The sequence below is a fragment of the Sesamum indicum genome, linkage group LG6, assembly GCF_000512975.1.
Source record: "Sesamum indicum cultivar Zhongzhi No. 13 linkage group LG6, S_indicum_v1.0, whole genome shotgun sequence".
In the NCBI taxonomy this organism is placed as follows: Eukaryota; Viridiplantae; Streptophyta; class Magnoliopsida; order Lamiales; family Pedaliaceae; genus Sesamum; species Sesamum indicum.
The window spans coordinates 9,619,731-9,642,611 of NC_026150.1; the positions used below are offsets into that span (position 1 = coordinate 9,619,731).

The 22,881-nt window shown below is 35.3% G+C and overlaps 2 protein-coding genes across 2 annotated transcripts; one reads left to right on the forward strand and one right to left on the reverse strand.

The window, feature by feature from the left end:
• Positions 1,014-3,883, reverse strand: LOC105164204 (IRK-interacting protein). Its single transcript, XM_011082813.2, has 2 exons — positions 3,568-3,883; positions 1,014-3,116 (listed from the first exon to the last, which is right to left on the reverse strand). Exons 1-2 carry the CDS (start codon positions 3,646-3,648, stop codon positions 1,704-1,706), a joined length of 1,494 nt encoding a protein of 497 aa, XP_011081115.1. The 5' UTR covers positions 3,649-3,883; the 3' UTR covers positions 1,014-1,703.
• On the forward strand, positions 20,245-22,881 carry LOC105164266. Its single transcript, XM_011082879.1, has 3 exons — positions 20,245-21,209; positions 21,288-21,676; positions 21,809-22,881. The coding sequence occupies exons 1-3, from the start codon at positions 20,245-20,247 to the stop codon at positions 22,879-22,881; spliced, it is 2,427 nt and encodes an 808-aa protein (XP_011081181.1).

Consider the following 22,881-nt stretch of genomic DNA (forward strand, 5'->3'; position numbering starts at 1 on the left):
GCAATAATTATTACTAGAAAAGTGTTGGAAATTTTAAGATTTTTTATTCTTTTACATCTCTATTTCGTATAATATATACACATTACGGATATAAAGATTATATCGTCTATTCTTTTAATAAAAAAAGATAAATTATATCAACACCTACTAAAATTAAATTGAATTATACAAATATTTTATTTCCATCGCAAATCATAATTACACCTCCCAAAGTTATAATCGTAATTTACATCAACACGTGATCAAGAGAAAAAAATACAAGTATGCCCATGAGGTAAATTACATCAATACCTACTAAGAGAGGTTCTTGTAATTTTACAGAAGAAATGAAAAAATAGCATACGTGTATTTAAATATAATTTTAGGGGGTGTCGAAATAATTTACCCTAAAAATTTGTTGTATATGTAGTGTAGATATATTAAAAAGGAGAAATTATAGCGAGCTTCTGTGAAATTTAATATAATTACGAATATTCCATCAGTGTTGAAAAATTACCAAAATTTCCTTGATTTTAATAGTCCTCCTCCAACTACATATCTCTATTCATTAATCTCCGTTATAATTTCATGTATTTTTTGTGGTGAACTAACCAAAATATTCTTACAGACTATGAATTATAATCTTACTTATATTTTAATTTATTATTTTTTTATGAATTAAGTAGACATTCTTTTATAAATTTTTTTTTCATCCATCACATCCGATATGTTTATAAATTCTTTTCTTTAAAAAGAAAAAAGAGTACGACAAAGACAGTTGATAATTTATTAATTCGTTCAAGTATTACATAATTTCATGAACAACTAGGACTATTTATAACTTTCCAAACAACTAAAAATATTCGTAACTATGATAAATTTTAAAGGAGTTGGTTGTAATTTATCCTATTAAAAAGAATGGAAATTACAATGGAATTTAGAATAAAAAAATCCAATCCACTGTCTCAAAAACAACATTTATCCTTCAAGTTGAAAACAGTAAAATCTTGTTCTCACAAGATGATGAGTTGTACTACATTGGCCTTATTGGACAGGACAATGGAGCTGGTCCCAAGTGGGATTCAGACCATGAAACCAAACAAAAACAAAGCAGACATCCATTGTATTGGCAGGATCAAAACGACCATGATTCAACAACCATACAATGAAAACCTCCAATCCAACAACATCGTTCACAACTCAAGAGAGGATAATCACAGATTCCATATGCAAAAACACTTTTGTCTTGACCTTCCAAAACATACAGAACCCAATCCAACACCATTGACCATCTGATGAGTCAATCAATGCAGATACAAAACAAACAAACAACAAACCTCCAAACATCACTTTTCCCTCCCAATTTTTCATCAGCAAAACCAAGTTCTTGGTATCCTACATTTCAAACATCACTTCTATCTACTCCCAATTCTTGACTCAAAGGATAACTACACTGACACTCTCACGAAACCGTCGTTAGTTTTTGAAAAATTGCACCGCTCCCCTTTACGCTATAGAGTGTAATGTGTAATGAAGTATGATTGTGGAGGGTGTCGGTATAATTTTTCATAATCAATGATTTGAAAACTAAAGGAGTGTCAGTGCGATTATCCCCTTGACTAAAGCAACAAACAGTATAGTAGTTGTAAGTGGGCGGAGCCCGTTTAACCAAAGAACGTTTCGTACGCTTGCTGACGAGCAAGATTCTATCTATGGCACATTGGCTACGATGGAGAGGGATTGAAGCCCTTATCGTACAGGTCATTGAGGTTGCCACCATTGTTGTTGTTGTTATAGTACCTGCAAAGAACCTTGCACTTGACCACATTGTCATAGACATAGAAACCTGGTGTGACCATGATCCGAACCATACTAGGAACGAGTTTTCTTGCCTTGTCTCCACCCATATCCTCCATGTAAACCGGGTCAAACCCGACTCCCTTATCCACTCTGAAAATGGGCAGTCCTGGGTGCACTGAATTAGCCAAGAGGTGCACCAGCCACACAGCCTTGGAAGCTCCAAAGAAAGCTTGCAACAGCGGTTCCGGCCAGGCCCGGTTCCAGCCTAACATAGCCACAATCTCACTCATTTTCCTGTCACAAAACTTGCTGAAATCTTCACTGAAATGCTTGGTCCCCTTGTTCAAGACTTCCTCCCATGTCAACCCCTGCAACCTGCTAAACATAGCGAAATTCGCCTCACAGTGATCAATTGGATTCAGGATTGATTTCGGAGCACTCTTTTGGAACCCGATGGATTCAAAATCTTCAAAAAGTGCCCTGTTCAGCAATGCCTCCAGGTAGACAAGCAAGCCTCTAGGATTTCTTGAACAAGAAATCTTGATCTCATAAGGCTGCAAGAGTAATGCAATTCGATCGTATACTTTCGTCCCCATTTGCCTTAGCTGAAGAGCCAAAGCCCGGCTCAGAATCCGAACCGAAGATCTTGCCTCGGAGACTAGAACCAAGAAATGATCGATCACTTTTTCTTGATCACCAACTTTGATAGGCTGATAATTCACACGAGAAGGCGATTTGTGCTGCTTCTGGTACTGAGGATTATTATTGCCGCTGCTACAAACTTCAAGCCCTGATTTCAAACTGTGGCAGTAGATTTCCAGCTTGTTGAGCTTCTTCTCAAGCTCAGCCATTGAGTACTTCAACTTGGAAGCTTCAAGGATTGCCTCATCCCTCTTTCTTGTGGCCTGAATCAACTTGTTTGAGAGCTCAGCCACCAGAATCTTCCAGTGCTCCTCCCTCGACATGGCAGAAGACGCGGCAGCGTCCATCGACCTGGGGCTTTTCTTCATCGCTAAAGAAGCTAAAAAAGACTTGAAAATCCCATTGGGGCTAGCCATTGACAACCTATGAACTCCATTGTTCTCCAGGGGAACAACTGAGATTTTCTCCCTGTTGCTAGGTCTGCACTTGTTGCAAGAAACTCCGGCGGCCTCCTCGCCGGTTTCTTGCCGTTTTCTTGACGACCCTTTGCTCCGGCTCCTCTCAGAATGCAATGGCGTAGGGTGGTGCTTGTAGTCGTAATCGCTGTCTCTTCTGTCAGTGTGGTCACTTGTAGGTGTTGCTCTGAAACTGCTTCTCCCTTGTGAAAATATCTCATCCTCATTGCCTTCTTCAATCTAATTGCGAAAAGAGGAACCCAAAAATTCAGTTCAGACAAGGAAAAATTCAATCCCATAGACACAAACTCACCAAAAAGAAGAGATTTTTACACATTCTTTTCTCACAGAAACAGAAAATCTTGATATGGGTTCGTCCTGTTACATTTCACGAAACACACACGCGCAACGCATACTAACATATGGTATGTAATCACCAACAAGTATAGATTTTTACACACTTCTCTCCCATACAAACACAGAATCTTGATATGGGTTCTTCCCATTACATTTCAAGAAAACACACATACACACACATACTAACATGTATCACCAAAAAGAATAGGTTTTTACACACTTTTCTCCCATGGAAACACAAAATCTTGATAAGGGTTCTTCCAATTACCTATCAAGAAACACACACACACTAATATACGTATGTATTCATGTACGTATAGATTGTGATACTTACTGGAGTGAAGTGGGGAGGGTGGTGAGGAGAGAGGGAGGTTTTGTTGGAACAAGAAGAAGAAGAATTGGCCATGGATTTCATTATCTAAAGCTTTTTCTTTCCTCAACTTGAGTAGATAAACAGACAGATCATACAACTCCACAAACAACAAATAGAAAAGATTGAAATTTCTCTTTTTTCAATCTCGATTTTGCATGAAGAGCAGAGTAGTTCCACCCCCACTGCCTATCGTTTTCTCTAAGGTTGTCTTCTTCGTGGGCTCTGTAATAATCTCTTGCCTCTTTTGTTTTCCCAAGATCTTGCTAGTTTTTTGCCTTTGTCCGAAGACTGAATGAAAGCCATGTAAAGTAAATTATTTCAATCTCTTCATCTACCCAAATGCCAGAGCACAAGAATCACTAAATGCAGCGGGGTCAGCGGTCACGCGCGGTTGGACCCACGTTCAACTCTGTTTCTTTGCTAGTTGGACTATTACTGGTTCGTGCCTTCCACTTGACCCGTGTGTGAAAATGCATAGACTTTTGCCTATTGGGGAGAAAAAATTATTTAAAAATAAAATCTAGAGAAAAAAGGTTTGTAAAAGGTCGTAGTAATTAAGTTACTATGTTGTGCCTAGTTTTTCTGTGAAGGATCTTCAATTCCAATCCAAACTGATTTTTTTTTTAATTTAAATTAATCACACAACAGATATAATATATTTATGATATAATTAATATAATATTTTTAAAAAATTTAATTATATAATAAATATAATATATTTATTTATAATTTAATTTGATAAAAATAAAATATTAAAGAAAATAATTTTTCTATCACGTTTTTACTGAGTTACATATTAACATCACTTTGATATGTGTACTGTATGTAATCTTTTATTTAAATTATAATCTATCTTAAATATATTAAAATTAAAAAAATATTGTGTCGACCATATATGATACGACACCAACGTGTGATAGAAAATCCACAGGCTTGATTTGATGATCCTTTTGATTTGGTAGAATAATGATTATTAGTATTTAAGGTGACTTACTTTGTTAGTACATTTGTTTGTACCTTGCAAAATAATTTAAAAAATTTAATGCATTTAGTTACCATTATGATAATTCATTTATTACATTCTTGTTTTATATATTTATTTAATTAAAATTTTATATTTGACCCATATAAAGAGAAATAAATATACGACTTGATTCAAAAAAATAATGACCCTTTTGATATGGTAGAAGAATGATTTTAATTAACAAGATATTTTGTTAGAATTTAAGATGTTTTAGTACATTTGTGTGTACCTTGCGAAATAATTTGAAAAATTACTGCACTTAGGTATCATTATGATAATTCATTTATTACATTCTTGTTCTTTTTTCTTTATTTAATTAGAATTTTAATTCGGTCCACATTCTTGCAGCTATAACTCGAAAATTATGGATTTAGATAAATCGTACTTGAATCTTCTTGTTAGGTATATTGTTTAGATTGTTGTATATAGAAAAACTTATAATATCGAGAAAAAAAGTAGGGATAATTATACTCTTCTTCCTAATGATTTGGTGCAATTATATATGGATTTTCTGTTGTTTGAAAAATTACATCTAGTACCTCTGATATTTGCTTCCATCTTACAAATAAGTCTCTCGATTAGTGGAAATTCATGGAATTTTGCTGAAATTAACCAAAAGATGGATAAAAATTTAGATCCCCCAATTACTTATTATTGATTTATTGCAAGTCAAATAAATTTATTTATAATCAAATTATCCTTATATATCATTACAGATTAATACATGTGACGTGGTATTTCTTCACCATTGTAAGGGTAGTTTAGTTAGGAAAAATTTGTCCGACCTGCAATAAGTCAGTAATAAGTCAATCAAGGGCAAAAATTAACTTTCATTCAGGTTTTTTTTTTTTTTTTAACATCAACAAATTCAGTAAAATTTGACTAACAAATGGATTTATTTATTAAATAGAATCAAATTCCATAAATACTAAATATAATTTTCTAAACCACGAAAGATCTAAATATAATTAGACCAAACTTCAGTTGAGAAAATTGCAGTTATCCCAAAAAATTATTGGAAATGCCAAAGTCGAGATTAAGGATATCTTTAAAAATAATAAATTGATAAATGAAAGTACGACGTCATTTTGAGACAATCGAACTGAAATGACTATAATGCCCTGGTCAAAAGACGAGTTGATTAGTTTTATAACTCGAAAAGCCTTGGAGGCTTTGAAGATTTCATCAAATTTGGTCCTCTCCGTAAAATTCCGTTAAAAGAAAATATAGAGCCATCTTAATGAGCCCTTAGATCGGCAAACGTGCATTGCCGGAGCTAATTAGCAAAGGGTACGCAAATAGAAACTCGCAATTTTTGTTCTATATGTTAGAATTTTTTTTTCTAATTTAGTCTTATATGTTACGATTTTTGTATATTGCATTTATAAATTAAATTTTTTTTTCAATTTTGATTCTTACGTGCATTTTCAATCCAATAACCAATGGGGTCGTTCGCATTTTCGTTAATTACTAGACGAAAAATACACATGGGAATTGACGTTCAGAAAATTCTTAACTTATAGGATGCAATTTGAGAAAATCATAACAAATATAATTAAATTTGAAAAGACCCTGATATATGGAACCAAAAATGTGATTTCTCGGTAGGCGAATGTGGATCAAACCTTTTGTTCAGAATTCTGTTGCGTCTTTTATTTCATTTAATATATGAATAGTACGTCATGTACACTGCGTATTGAAAAACATCACATCACATTGCTCTTAAATATCACTTGTTCACTGTATGTGATTTTTTTCTAATAAAAAAAATTAATTAGAACATAATTGTATATGACAAAATATAAATTTTATAAAATTTAGATAATAAATTTGTATTAAACAATAAAAATAAAAATTAATATATTTTGAATGACAGAATGTAATTAATCATAAATAAAAAATCGAGGTAAAATATAGGTTGAAGGTAAGCAATAAATAGTGGGAGGGAGGCAGCAGTAGGAGAGTTGAGGGTGTAGGTAGGTCCAATGGTCCTATCTAGAGGCATTAAATGCTAGTCGTCTTCCCCCTAGCTAGGAATGTATTGTACTGTACCCGGTTTGCAAGGAATGTAATTTTTGTATTTTTGCTCTTTCCCCACCTATCTAATTAATTTCTTCTTGGCTTTTTATGTTGACAAAGCAAATTAATTAGGTTATTTATTTTATCCAAATTTTAAGATTCCATGTTTTAAAAATATCAACATGTTTTTTTTTATTTTAATAATAATTCGATTCAACAAATATATCAATATGATAAATAATAATAACAAATTATTAAGAACTTAATAATTCATATAAAGTGAGACAAATATCCATACATATGATGAAATTCGAGATCTTGACTTCGAACTTGTTCATGGGAACCTCAACCACTCGACTAAGACATCATTGGTGAAAATATCAAGATGTTCTACTCAGATTTTTAGATGAAATTATGATGCAATGAAATTGAGAAGTGTCGTCTTTAGTTCTCAAATAATTTGACTTTGGGAACAAAATAGTTTTATTTCTTAATGAATTTTCGTAATAGGATTTGCAGTTATTTAAAAGAAAGTGTAGTAAATTAGGCCAAACAGGTTTCAGAACGGGATAAAATTTGAACTATATCATAAAGTTATGAGATTACGTTAAAAAAATATTTAATTTGGTGATGCTCAAACGACAACTATAAAAAATATGAAAATTAACTAAAGTTTGCTGAATAATGGAAGAATTTTAAAAAAAAAATATTCAATCAAAATGATGGAATTTCTCAATGACCCGGTGGCTCTTCCCGACTATAATTATGAGGGTTTAGTTTTTTTCTCAAAAATATCATCACCTGCATTGATAGATTATTGTGTAATTCTTCCTGGATAAAAATTTATATGTATTTAAAGTTCTACCATCAAACTACGTATTTCAAGCACTATATTTTTTTTTCCGTGGATCTAAACATTCTTAAGATGCGTTGGATTCTTACTCTACATCAAATTAAACAATGTATTTTTATATTATTCATTAACTTGTTAATTACATAAAATATCATTTAAAGCCAATGCATGATGAGTTCATTTGTAAGCATAAATTATTTTATATTAGAATATTATACATTTGATTTCTTCTACTAATACGAGGTTGTATTTTGTAGCTAATTTTATTACCGATCTATAATATATTACGATATGTATCGATAACTTAAGTCAAATCTATTTAAATTTTCATAAAAAAAATATTTTGATATACAACTAGAATTATGATTCTTGAGTCATATGATAATTGTGATATCTCGGGAAAAATCAAAAGAATGTATTTATTTATTTTTATTCTAAAATAATTGGACATTATATGTATAAGAATATTACTTGACATATAAGATTGAAATTTCAAAATTTTAAAAATCTTGAATTCAAATCCTATCTATGTACAAATAAATAAACTAATAAGATACTATTTATTTATTTATAGTTATTAAAATGTGTATAAATTATTAGTTCTTGAGGTCAAATAGTAATATATCACAATAATTATATTAATTGATTAATAAAAAAAAAAAAGGGCATGCGCCTAATATGGTCAAAAGAGTTATAATGTGAATGGGCATTGGGAGTCCCAACTTCCAAGGCAAAGGGGCATACTATCTATCTCCATGTAAAGTCCAACCCTCTTGCCTAAACAAATGGTAATGGTAAACCTAGGCACCGTTCGGATTCATATTTTCGCATTTTTCAAAATAATATAAAATACATTTAATGTTTATTTTTTCTTGTATTTAAATTTGTGTTTTAAGTATTTTGTTTTGTGTTTTGAAAATAAAGAGAGAAAGATATAGATAAATAAGTGTGTGTTGAAAATAGATGATATGTTTGAATTTGTGTTTTGGGGTATTTTAAAATAAGTTGTGTAAATTTGATGTTGAGATTTGGGAGAAAAAAATCACTGTTCATTATAAAATCATATATTTTTTATATATAAATATTCTATGTTTAATGTTATATTTTTTGGAAACAAAAATTACTGTTTATTGTCAAATCACGTCTGTTTTATATTATGTATATATACTATATATAGAAAGTTGAAAAATAAAAAAACATGCAGATAACGTGTAGAAACACACTCAATGTTTGTTTTTGTGTTTTAATACCTTATCTGTGTGGTTTTTTATTTTTCAACTTTCTATATATATTTTGGGTATTTATATTGGGAAAAACGCAAGCAACCCCCTGTAAACATTGCAAATGAGCAAATTATTCCTTTATAAAAAATAAATAGCAAATTACCTTCATGTGTTTTTTAAAATGCAACAATTCATCCCCTGTGTTTTTCTAAATGAAGAGAAGTAAATTGCTTTATTTTAAAAAACACATGGAGATAAATTGCCTTTTTTTCTTTTAATTATAGAGGAATAATCTACTCATTTGCAATATCATACGAGTAAATAACACTAAACCCCATTTTTTAATTATACTAAATTTAAAAAATCTTTACTTTCAATATACCTTGTAAACTATCCACACCCCAATGGTTGACAACTCAATGTTTTATAGCTGAGATATCAAGTTTGAAACTCATGGGTGCGTGTCTGAGTGTGTCTGTGCGGAAAAAGGTTACAAAGAGAAAATATGTGTTTGTCACAAAAATTCATGTGTATGGGAACATGCATGAAGCATTGATTCAGTTTCATGCACTCACAAGAAAATGGAGCAAGACAGACCTGACCCGCTTCATGACAACATTAAATTCATGTTGCACTCAATTCCAAAATGCGACTCTTTTTCGACCAAAGTTTTTTAGCAGCACGACTTTACCTCAACTCCTCTGCCACTTCTGTTTATGTAATAAAATCACACGGGTGTTTGTAATAGGCCAACTCAAGTGCTTATCAACTTCTTGTACAAAATAAATTGAAAATAGATTTTTTCTTTTTTTGGAATTACTTTATTTAAGTTCGGTTAAATTCAATTTACTCTGTTTGATATGTGAAACGAGCAAAAAATGTCCCTGTAAAAAAAGAATTAGCAAATTTATTCCCTATATTTTGGAAAATGAAGCAAATTAGCTCTCTATCAATAGTTTAGATAGGGCGTAATTTGCTTCATTTTTCAATATATGATACAAATTTTTTTTTACTCATTTCTCATATTAGAGGCGAATAAATTGCATTTTTCCATTTATATTTACTTAACCAAAAGTTATAAAATTTTCCCATCAACTTCTATGATTTATTGATCAAATTAAACACCATAAGCCCCCCACCCCCAACCAATTCCAACTTCAACATTTTTTCCATTTCTCACTTTTGTTTTAAAAACTTTCGATTTTTACTGCAGTTAACTTACCTCTTTTTCTATAATTTATTTTTTACCATAAAAATAGAAGTTATTGCAATATACTACGTCTTTCTCTTTCTTTCTTTCTTTTTTTTTTTTTCTGAAAGAAATGATTAATTATATCACAAGATATATCAAAATACAGAAGTTTACACTAATAATTTCATAACGGTCAAAGTAACAAAAATAATAAATGACAGGCTAATGTGTAAATACACAAATACCTATGTACATGGAACTTAAACCTAAGATTTTTTTACCAAATGAAGAGTTATGAGTCATCAATCTTAGGGATGACGCGTTATAGACTCGTCAGGAAAGATTGTGTCTGTGTTATATGTGTCGACTAAAGTCACTAAAATTGGTCAACGATCACAAAAATCAAAATCTAATCACGTAAGAATTAAAACGAAAGTTTGAACGTACGATTTAACCTACCAAACATTTTTACAAGGATTCAAACGCATTGTATGCATTGTAATGTTCAACCTCAACTACTTAAATCATACACGAATTCACTTACAGAGGGCAGAACTCTTTTATTGGGGCCCAAATTTAAGACACTAATTTTGGAGAATTGAGAATGACCCTCTTTGTGAAGATAAAGGAAGATCCATGCTTAGGGGGTGTTTGGATTTTGATTTTGAAACTATTAAACTTAAATAACTTTAAGAAAAGTGATCAAATATTGAGAAAAAAAAAAAAACAGTTAAAAAGTGGGAATAAAGTGTTTGATAAAAAATCAACTTATATCTCAAATTATTTAAAAAATAAAAAATAAAAATACCCATCAAATTAATTCTTTTGGGGTTAATCTTGAAAATATCACAAAAATTTAGAGCATAGGAAGAAGAACCCATATTAGTGCTTTTGGCTTTTGTTAGAGAAAAAAAATCTATAGATTATAGCTTTTGGAGACGCATATTTTTTTTAAATAACATATTCTCGTTACATTATATTTCTATAACTTATTCTGTATGCATTAATCTCATACAACGTTATCGGGCTATTGTATTTTAAAAAGAATAAGTCAAGTGTAAGATTACTGAACGAGTAAGAACGAATCTTCCTACAACATGTCCGAATCTCCTTAATGAAATCGAATTGATTACATCAAAATCATTGGATTATGTATAAAACACTCCACCCCACACTCATCATCAACGAACTCAGTCATAATCGATTAATCTGAAAATATTCAAACATGATATGATGCACATGGTTTCATGTAACACAAACACATAATTTCTATTAAAAAAAAAAAAGAAAAGAAAAGTTCCACAGTGCCTCCACCTCATAGATAGATAGAAGGTAGTAGAGAAATATGGAGGGGTTGGTCCACTTTCATTCTGAGTAGTAAATGAGGTGCAGCATATCATTTATGGCTCATATGCTCATTAACTATCCCATTGCCATCTGATCAAACCTCAACCACCCCCATTTATTTCATATGTCATCATCTACCTCCAACTCACCACCATCATCATCATTATCATGCATACATTAGTTTTTTTATGCATCAATGCTTCTTATTATTTGAAAAATTATAAATACGTCTCAAAAGGAAACGAATTATGTAACTCCTAGATAATGAAAAAACATAAAAAAAAATTGAGAATGGATAAAATAAATAATCCACAGGGATATAAGTCCCTAAGAATAATACAAAAGGATATGTTGGTGAAATTCACTGCAAAAATTAAATGAGAACCTAACGAAAACTAATGGGATGGGCTCGTTGTTAGATGGACGTTAAAATCAAGGGGTATTTTATAAATTTTCAAATAATGAGAAGGTATTTGTAATTATCCAAATATTTATAGATATGAGATTTATTTATTAGGGAAAATTATTATTTTAGTCCGCTAAGTATGCTTAATTTTAATTTTAGTCCGATAACTATGCCCATTTTTGTTTAAATTCAATAACTTACGAAATCGCTTACTTTTATTCCTCTGGCAGATTTTCGGACAATTTTACCCCTATGCAACTTTTGAAAGACAGTTTTAGTCCATATGCACTCATAGGGGTAAAATTGTCGAAAATCTGCCAGAGGACTAACAGTAAGCAATTTTGTAAGTTACTGGACCTAAACAAAAATGAACATAATTATCAAATTAAAATTAAAATTAGGCATATTTAACGGATTAAAATAATATTTTTTCCTATTTATTAAATGAAAACAAATTTCAAGAGGAGGAGATGTTACGAGCAGATGGTTGCTTAAATACAGGGCCTCCTTTTCCTACTCGAATATTAATTGCAACACCACATGGAACATGTCGGCCTTGCGTTCTTTTCAACCACATTTAATTTTGACAAAACTGATTACAAGAAAAAGATAGTTAACGAAATATTAAATAATCATATGAAAGTCGTCATAAATAATTAATGCAAGCGACAACCAACTTTTTTTTCTTTGTTGCATTTTCACATATTTAATTGTTGGGGTAAATTATAATTATTTTTCTTGAAATTTGATATAATTATAAATATTTTTTGTTGATTGAAAAATTATAAATATCCCCATAATTTTAACGTCCGTCTAATAACGAGTATATTCCGTTAGGTTTCCATCCAATTTTTATGATGCACTAACCGAAATGCCCTTTTGAATTATAAATTATAATTTTATATATTATAATTTTTTAAAATATTTTTTATCAACTAATATTCCATCTTGATTATTTATTTTACTCACTTTCAATTTTTTTTTATATTTTTTCAGATAACTTTTTTTTCAATCTTTTTTAGAAAATCAATAAACGTAAAACAGTAATGTCCACTTCAACATTTAGGGGCTACATAATTATTTTTCATTTGAGGAGGGTATTTATATTTTTTTTTAAATAACGAAAAAATATTCATAATTATACCAAATTTAAAAAAGAATAGGTGTAATTTATCCTAATTGTTGATAAGAAATAAGTGTGTAAATGACAAATGACAAATTCATTGGATTGAAAGATTTTGGTTTAGGAGAATGATTTAAGAAATGGATTTGAAAAAACTTCTTACTTAAAGAAACTACAATTTATTAATATTGCACGAAATTTAATTTAAAATAAAAGATGAAGAATTTTAAAATCTTTTATGATACGTAATAATTTGCTCAAATCTAAAGAATTTGTTATTAAAAATTTGAGATGCATACCTTCAAATCCATCCATCCACACAATGTTAGAGAATCTTAACTAATATAATTAATTAGTTTTGACGATTGTATATATAATTTATTAAAAAATTATTTTATTTTTCTATTGCGGGCGGCTAAGTGTCGATTCGGTCATAAGAATGAGCATAGGTCCGAGTTCAACTCAGACCCACCCAATTTTTTGAAGTCATAATTGGGTCTCAGGTCTCATCATTTTGGACTCGAACTCGAATTTGATTCTTTTATTTATTGTTTTATATATATATATATATAAACTAAAGTATATTAATACATATATGAAACATGTGTATATTTGTTTATACTTGTGTATAATACATTAAATATTGCAAATCTAAAATATATCCCATGAACACACAAACAGGGGCAAACAGAAAGCAGTTAAACTCTTACAGGGTAGTTTGCAGAACCACAATTACGGACTATTGCTTAGAACTTATGAGGGGCAACCTTGGATCTACAGCTGTGCTTAAGTTGTCTGGATCTGACAATGATGGGGTCAACCTACTCTCATGAGCATGTACGTATGCTTTGAGGCTTGCAAACAAGGTTTCGAAGCATGCTAAAGGGTGATAGAAGTGGATGGATGTTTCTTGAAGGGATCTCAATCATCAAGAATTAACGGCTAAACTCTATTTTACGCTCATGTATTTTTGCGTAATAGCTAAAAACCCCTCTGTATTTTCATAAATTCAACACAAAACCTCACTTCCATTAGAAACTAATGGAAGATGGGGTGTGCGCGCATCCTTCTGTGAGGAAAGATGAACTTTATCGCTCGTCTAAATTTAAAAGCAGCTCTTGGTAGACAGAACATGGACAGTCAAGTTGGTGAATGATGGCTGCTGAGTTTGTGTCTGAACAACTGTTAATTCTGCAGTGTTTGTGTAGTGTTTATTCTGCAGCCTGTGGTACTGTTGATTCTTGTAGTATAATTGTGCAATTGTTGTAGTGTTGAACAATGTTTATTCTGTAGTGTTTCTGTAAGAACAACTTGACATTCAGTGCATTACAGTATTTGAGACATGTTATTAACGTTGAGTTTTGCTGTTTTTTCCAATCCTTCCGAATTTCGTGCTTTCGTTTATCAATAAGAAAATTACATCTAGTACACACGTTCGGCACAACGCCGAACAAAACAACCACTAAATAATAGGACTTGATTTCTCCTAACTTTTCTCAATTTTGGTTATTTTCGCTTCAATTCAACTTCCTCAGGCCTCTTTTCTCCATGCAAAAGCTGCAAATTTGGCCTTTTACTCTTACCTGCCCACCAATTTTCTCCATTAATTTAGACGACCAACTAACTAAGACGATCAGTTTTGATGATTTTAAGAAACGTTGAGAATCAAAATTGATGAAGTCAGAATATGAGATACCAAAACTGATTTAGTACTCAACCTAAGAAATCAAAATTAAAATTTTTCGTAATTATTTATATTCCACTATTATTGAAATGAGCCTTTTGCTATATCAAGAAAATTTGGTCACTTGTTTTATTTATTTAGTTTTTAACATTAATAATTAATTTTTTTAATCTTCTCTTTCTTCTCAACTTTCACTTTCATTTCTCTCTCTTCTCCACTTCCACGCACCTTTTTCCTCTCTCAATAACTTCTTATAATTTCTTTCTTCTTAAAAAAAAAAAAACTTTCCATTTATTCAATTAAAATATATATAAAATAATAATTAATTTAAAATTTATTTAATTATTCAGAGTTTTGCATGTGAACATAATAAATGAAACAACATGGGCTATGTTGTAATAATAATAACAACAATAATAATAATAATTAAAAGAGAAAAAGAAAAGAAACAATATTGGGGGTAGAGTTTGTTCTTGAAATGTTGTAGACGCAAAATGTCAGGATCACGAGAATGTGTATGCTTATCTTCCACTCTCACTCAATTTTAATCTTTTCCACAAAAAAATATTAATTAAAAATTACGTCGAAATATATCCATTATAACTATTCGGCTAAAACAATTTAATCGCAACAATTTTATTTTTTTTTTGTCAAAACTCAGTACATGGCCAATCCCACCGTTGTACTAATAAGTCGAGTGTGACTTTATTGGATTAATCATTACGAGCGGACAAATACCATCCTATAATACACTTGCATAAAGTGACGAGCTCGACATCTTCAGTAAAGTTTGAACTCGTGACATTCAAGTGAAAATTTGAATACTTGACAGTCCACAAAACTTAATTTAATCGACAAAACTAAGACTTCATGACTATAAAATTATGAATCGAATCTCACGCACATATTATTTATTGATTGTTACAGGTATTGATAAGTGAGATATCGTGGCTGGTTATAATAATTTAATTGGAACATTCTATATTAATACGTCAAGAATTGATACACAACATATAAATTGAGAAGCATCGCTACTTACATGAATATATATATATATATATATATATGTATGTTTGATAATTTGTCTTATTATCCCATTCCATCGTTAAAATTAGAGATAGTTACACTCCCGTCTTCTGAGGTTTAGTGTAATTATACTTAGATTTTTCGTGGTTTGGAAAATTATATTTAGCACCCCTGAGATTTGCTTCCATTTAATAAATAAATTCCTCTGTTAGTCAAAATTCACCGAATTAGCTGATATTAACAAAAATTAGAAACAAAATTTATATTTACATTTGATTGACTTATTATTAATTTATTGTAGGTCAGATAAAGTTTTTTATGATTCAATTACCTACATATGTCTTCATGTATTAGTGCATGTGAGGAGATATATTTTTTTCGTTATAAGGGTAGTTTAGTCGGAAAAAAGTTATTTGACCTAATTAAGTCATAAGTCAATAGAGAGTAAATATCAATTTGTATTCATTCTCTTTTTGTTAATATAAACAAATTTGGTGAACTTTGACAATAGAGGGACTTATTTGTTAGACAGAGCAAACATCAAAGGTACTAAATATAATTTTTCAAATTATAGGATTTTATATATGATTACATCAAATCTCATAGAAATAACGTGTAATTATCCCTTAAAATTATGTCGGAAAATCAAACTCTATTTTTTTAAAAAAGATTATACATTACCTACTTATTCTTTTTATATACAATAAGAAAGTACAATTTACAACAGTATGTACACTATTCTAAAGGGAGATACTTCTCGTATATTGTGAAATTGTCATAATAACTATAAAATATTTTGCAAGTTGTTTTACTCAAATTAAAGTTGTTTGTAACCTTAATTTCTATTCTTTCTAGCAAATTACTGAGTAACAAATAGGGTATGAAAAATATCAAATTTTATGAATCATACCATATTAGTAGTAGGACCTAAATATTAATGTGGTTTACTTCACATTATTTGGTATTTTCTAACTCAATTCATATTGATATTTACCAAAATTTAACACTAAAAATTTATAATTCCGAATAATGTCTTCTGAGTGAGGGAGGAGTATCTGCAAACAATGGTTAACACTCCGAGGATTGAGTCAGTAAAAACATTAAAAAGTAAAGCAAGAGAATTGTGTAGAAAATAATGCTTGTAAAATGTGTGACAAGTGACGAGCTTGAATGCAACGAGGGTAGAGAGTGAATATTGTTACGTTTGCTTGCATATAAATATAATAAAAAAATATTATATAAATATTAAATATCTTAATATATGTACTTATAATAAATAAATTGACATTACTTTATATATGTATATATAATTTCGATTAATTCGATACAAAAACTAAATTGAACCAAAATAAATTTGCTTTTCATCGAACCAAATCGAAACGTATCAAAATTTCAATTAATCAAACCTTCGCTTCGATTCGAATTGAACACCCCTAGCTTTAGTAGATCTAAATACAAAGTCTGTTACAACATTATTGACACCCCTAACCTGTTTTTTGAAAGTCCTAAAAGTCCGTTGGCCCTATAGATTGCAAGGAAGGAAGGCAGGCGCCAACAGCCTGAGGCCTACGGATATTGATTCGGCTATACAAGTCACCCCCCACCACTAAACGCCCCACAAAGCCCACTTGAAATGCATAATCTACTTCCCCTATCTAATTCACTCATACAAATCTAGGAGGTTGTTCCCCAGATTTCAATACAAGTGACTCAACCACCTCCCACAAAATCAAATGATTGATTTTGTGTCAGTTAGTGGGGTTAAGAGTTTTCTCTCTCTAGAAAGTTTTCTCTCTAGAGTGTCTCATCTTAGTTTGCTCTTCCATGTCTCTTCTTCAAGATTCTGCAAATTTCGGACCGATTAAACGTTTTCCCTTCGGCTGATCATCGTTTCTACCGAATGGTTTTGGGTTTTGAAGTCGTCTTGCCGGCTGAAAAGCCCCCACTGAAGTGTTAAAACAGTTTCTGCATTTTCTGCTGTTTCTGCTGCTGTTTTGGGCGATTTCTGCTGCTGTTTTGGGCGTTCTGCTGCTATTTGCAGCCATTTGCACGGGTTGCAGTTTGCCATCGTTTTGCTGGTGTTTCTATGTGTTTTGCCATCGTTTTGGGCGAGTTTCAGCTGCTATTTTGGGTGAGTTTCTGCTGCTGTTTGAGCGATTTTCTGCTGCTTTTTGCAGCCATTTTCTGCTGCTATTTTCTGCTGTTGTTGCTGTCTCTTTTGCCTTCGTTTTGCTGCTGGTGTTGAGCATTTTTCAGCCATTTTTTTCGTCCAAACAGAGCTGCCCGGTGGTAGGTGGGAGTTTCCATTTTTGGCAGCAACAAAAACTGTCTTCTTCTCTACGCAGCCTGTGCTTTCCCTGTTTGGCTGTTGTTTTCTGCATTTCCTGTAGTACATTCCTCTTTTGGTGCTGCATATTTCTGCAGCAACTTCAGCCACTGCTGCAAACCCTCCTTGTCCCAAAAAGCAGCCATGGCAAAGAACAAGAAGGCAATGAAAAGTGCTGCAAACGCCGCTTCCGGCCAGCCCTCCGTCCGGTTATCGGCAGCAGCTGAAACTGAAAAAAATGCTACTGCAACAGTCCATGATCCGCCCATTAAACCAGCCGGGCAGAAACCTAGCGCCACCACCACCACTGCCAAGGTTAGTGCTTCGGTTTTCCATGGTTTCATTTCTGATTTGGAGGCTTCCCCCTCCTTTGTTGCAAAGTATAATGTAGAGAACGCAACTGATCCACGGCCGGAGGCAAAACAGCCGGCGATCGAGCCCACCACTGAAAATACGGGCAAGAAAACAGTCTCCTTCGCCGGTCTATTCAGCACTAATCGCAAGTTAACCGATGAACACAAGCTCACTAAATTTGCGGTGGACGACGACCCACTCACTTTGGGTTCCGACGACTTGCTCGATGTTCGGGCCAAACTGGGATATTGCCTCGTTGGATACATAGCCGGCAAATTTCCCGGACTAAAAGCAATCAGAACGCTTTCTCACTCTTGGGGAGCAACCTTCCAGCAGCACGGGAGCGGTTGGTTAATCTTTCGTTTTGCCCGAGAGGAGGATAGACAGCGAATACTAGCCGGAGGTCCTTATTTCGTATATGGACGGCCCCTTCTTCTGAAACACATGCCTGACTGCTTCGAATTTAAAGAAGATGATATAAGCCTTACACCGGTTTGGGCCACCCTGCCATCACTCCCCCTTGAGTGTTGGCACCCGAATGCGCTTGGCAAGATCGGTTCGAGGATTGGCAATCCCATTATCATGGATTCACTTACGATGAAAATGGAACGGATATCCTACGCCCGAATCATGGTTGAGGTCGATGCATCAAAGAAACTCATCGACGAAGTGGAGTTTGTTATGCCAAATGGCATAACCAGAAAGCAGCCGGTGGTTTATGAATTCACCCCCAAATTCTGCACAGCATGTAACAGGTTTGGGCACTTGCAAGAAACATGTCAAGGTCTACCGGCCGTTGTCCCGCAGTTGTCCCTGCCACTACTACCCCTGCTGCACAAGCGAAGCCGGTAGAGGCAACAAAGATGAAGCCTGCTGAATGGACGGTAGTGCAGAGGAAGAACAAGGGCAAAGCTACAGTCACCGCAACCAAGCCAGTAGTAGAGGTGCAACAACCGTCTTCTCCACCAGCCGGCAAGGTGGAACAGGGACGACTAACCATAAAGGCACCGCAACCGACCAACCCTAAGCAAGCAGTGGTTCCTTCACCGGCTTATTCTGAGAGCTCGTCAACTGATTCGTCGACGTCCACACAGCATAAAATGGCGGGCAGAACGACTGAGGGGAATGCAGCATCGGGCAGCACACCGAAAAATAAGGCCGGAGGGGAGTCCCCCCCTCAATCCCCATGAAGATAGGATTCTGGAACGTGAGAGGCTTTAATCGGCCTCTCAAGCACAATGGGGTTGCCCACCTCATTAAGAATAACCGGCTTTGCCTTTTGGGCATTTTGGAGACGAAGCTTGCAGCATCAAGTATTCCGAAGATTCTTAGCCGCACATTTCGGGGATGGTGCCAAACCAACAACTTTGACACCATTGCCGGCGGACGCATCCTAGTGGTTTGGGACCCGACAGTCATTGACCTACACCCGGTTGAGATATCGCCCCAAGTGATCCACTGCCGTGCCACGAATAAGTCCTCTCAACTCTCCTTCTATATTTCATTTACATATGGTCTTTATTCTGTTGTCAATAGAAGGAGCATGTGGGAGAAACTTTCTGATTTGGGACAAGGACCGAGCATGCCATGGCTTATTATGGGCGATTTCAACTGTGTGAAATCTCCCGAGGAGAAGCAGTTGTGTGTGGCACCGACTTGGTATGAGCTCAAGGATTTTGTAGACTGTTGCATAGCACTTGGATTACTCGACATTCCCACTACGAGCTGCTACTACACATGGTACTCCAACAACGAAAGCAACCCCGTATGGTGCAAGCTCGATCGGGTCTTATACAACAATGAATGGCTTGAGGCTGGTTTGCATTGCTCTGCCCATTTCAATCCACCGGGATGCCTTTCCGACCATTCTCCGGGTATTGTTTCTATCTTTGATCATGCACCCACTAAGCCAAAACCATTTCGCTTTTTCAATATGTGGGCAGATCATCCGGATTTCTTAGCTACTGTTGAAGCGAGATGGAACTTGAGCGTGGAAGGAACGCCGCAATACGCCTTTGTCGGAGGCTGAAAGCACTTAAAGGCGCGCTCAAGGCTTTCAACATGCAGCACTACAGCCACATCTCCGCCAGGGCCAAAGAGGCTGAGCTCGCCCTGCAAGAAGCCCAAAATCAACTTGAATCTAATTCGGGAGATGTGGCGCTACGGGACGCTTTGGGAGATCTTAGGAAGAAGTCCGTTTTCCTTGCCGAGGCAGAGCGGCACTTCTTCTACCAGAAAACCAAAATCCATTTTCTTAAGGAGGGGGACCGCAACACCAAGTTCTTCCACGACATGGTGAAGAGGAATGTCGCTAGGAATTCCATCGGGGCGGTCACTAGGGCGGACGGGACTGTTATAACTGCTGCCGAGGGTATTGCCCAAGAGTTCGTTGATTACTACACATCACTCTTGGGCACCGAGGCTCACACCCTCCCTGTCGACGATGGTGTATTTGAATGGGGCCACATACTCACCTCCGAGCATACTGCGGAGCTTTGTAGGGAAGTCACACCGTTGGAGGTCAAGGATGCCATATTCCACATTAGCGACAACAAGGCTCCCGGCCCAGATGGATATTCCTCGTGCTTTTTCAAGAAAGCATGGAACATTGTGGGTGATCAAGTTTGCAGGGCCGTCCTGGATTTCTTTAGGAGTGGGCGGATGCTACGGCAGCTCAATCACACTATCATTGCCCTTGTGCCGAAATCAGATCATTCCACCTCTGTTGCGGATTATCGGCCGATTTCGCGCTGCAATGTGATCTACAAGGCCATCACGAAAATCATCTTGGACCGGCTAGCACCTGTTTTGGAGCATTTGATTGACCGATGCCAAGTAGCATTTGTTGGAGGCCGCAATATCACCGACAATATTTTCTTGGCCCAAGAAATGGTGCGGCAGTACTCGAGGAAACGGATTTCACCTCGATGGGCCCAAGAAATGGTGCGGCAGTACTCGAGGAAACGGATTTCACCTCGATGTACTATCAACGTCGATCTACACAAGGCATTCGATTCAGTCTCATGGTCATTTCTCGCTTGAGTGCTTCACGGGTATGGTTTTCCACCACTGTTTGTAAATTGGATTATGGAATGCATTTGCAGTTCTTCTTTTTCAGTGGCGTTGAACGGCTCCCTTCACGGGTTTTTTCCGGGGAAGAAAGGCCTAAGGCAAGGAGACCCGATGTCGCCGGCCCTCTTCCTTCTTTGCATGGAATATTTCTCTCGACTGGTCAAGAGGAAAACAACCAATTCGGACTTCAACTTCCACCCCAAGTGCGAGAAGTTGAAAATCACGCACCTCATCTTCGCTGACGACCTCATGCTTTTCTCTCGTGGCGACCTTCGATCTATTCACGTCTTGATGGAATGCCTCCAAGAGTTCAGGGACACATCCGGCCTCACCGTCAATACCTCGAAGTCAAGCATTTTCACAGCGGGCATCCAAAATGAGGAGCTTGATGGGATTCTCGCTCGGATGGAATTTGCGAGAGGTGAGATGCCGGTCAGATACCTTGGCATTCCACTAGCGGCATAGCGGCTTTCGGTCACCAACTACTCACCGCTTGTGGATCAAATTGCCAACTGCATTTCGAAGTGGACGGGCAAATCCCTATCTTATGCAGGCCGACTGGAACTTATCCGATCAGTAATTCAGGGGGTGGAGTGCTTCTGGCTCCAAGAACTTATCCGATCTGTAATTCAGGGGGTGGAGTGCTTCTGGCTCCAAGTTTTCCCACTTCCAGCGGCGGTCATCGAGAAAATCCACCGACTTTGCAGGAACTTTCTATGGAACTCTCGGAGGGCACCGGTCGCCTGGGAGGAAATCTGCCATCCTAAGGAAGAAGGTGGACTCGGAATTCGACACATACAGTCTTGGAACGTGGCCCTCCTTGCCCGTGTATTATGGAACATTCACCGCAAGGCAGACATGTTGTGGGTGCAGTGGGTCAACGGTGTCTACCTTAGAGGCGCATCAATCTGGGACTGGCAACCGAAGAAGGGGGATTCCCCACTCCTCCAACGGCTTGCCGATATTCGCAACAGGATGGTCACTGATTTTGGGTCTCCGGAGGCAGCAATTGTAGAAATGACGAGATGGTCCACCCCGAAGGGTCTCCAAACGTCGAGGGCTTATGAGTACTTCAGGCCGAAACTTGCGAGGCAGCCTTGGAAAGCGGCTATATGGAAGGCATTTATCCCACCGAAGTACTCATTCATCTTGTGGCTTGGCTTGCGCGGTAGACTAGCTACAAGGGACAGACTTGGATTCCTCCAAGAGGAGGATTTGTGCTCGCTATGCATCAACACCAAGGAATCGGCTAAGCATCTTTTCTTTGAGTGTCCGTTCAGCAACTTCGTTTGGGCACGCATCCGACACTGGATTGGCATTAACAGGACTATGTCAACCCTTCAAAGTGCGGTCAAGTGGCTCAAGAAGGAAAAGATAGGTTCTTCCATGCAGAACAAAGCGCGACACCTCGCTTTGGCATGCACGGTGTACACACTTTGGAGGCAGCAACGAAGTCATTTTCGAGGGGTCAACGGCCTGTCCCGAGAGGCTTATAAATTTAGTCAAGGTTACATTGTCATTTTCGAGGGGTCAACGGCCTGTCCCGAGAGGCTTATAAATTTAGTCAAGGTTACATTGTATAGGGTCTTTTGGACACTTTTCCCACACGGTTTTGATTGTTCTTAA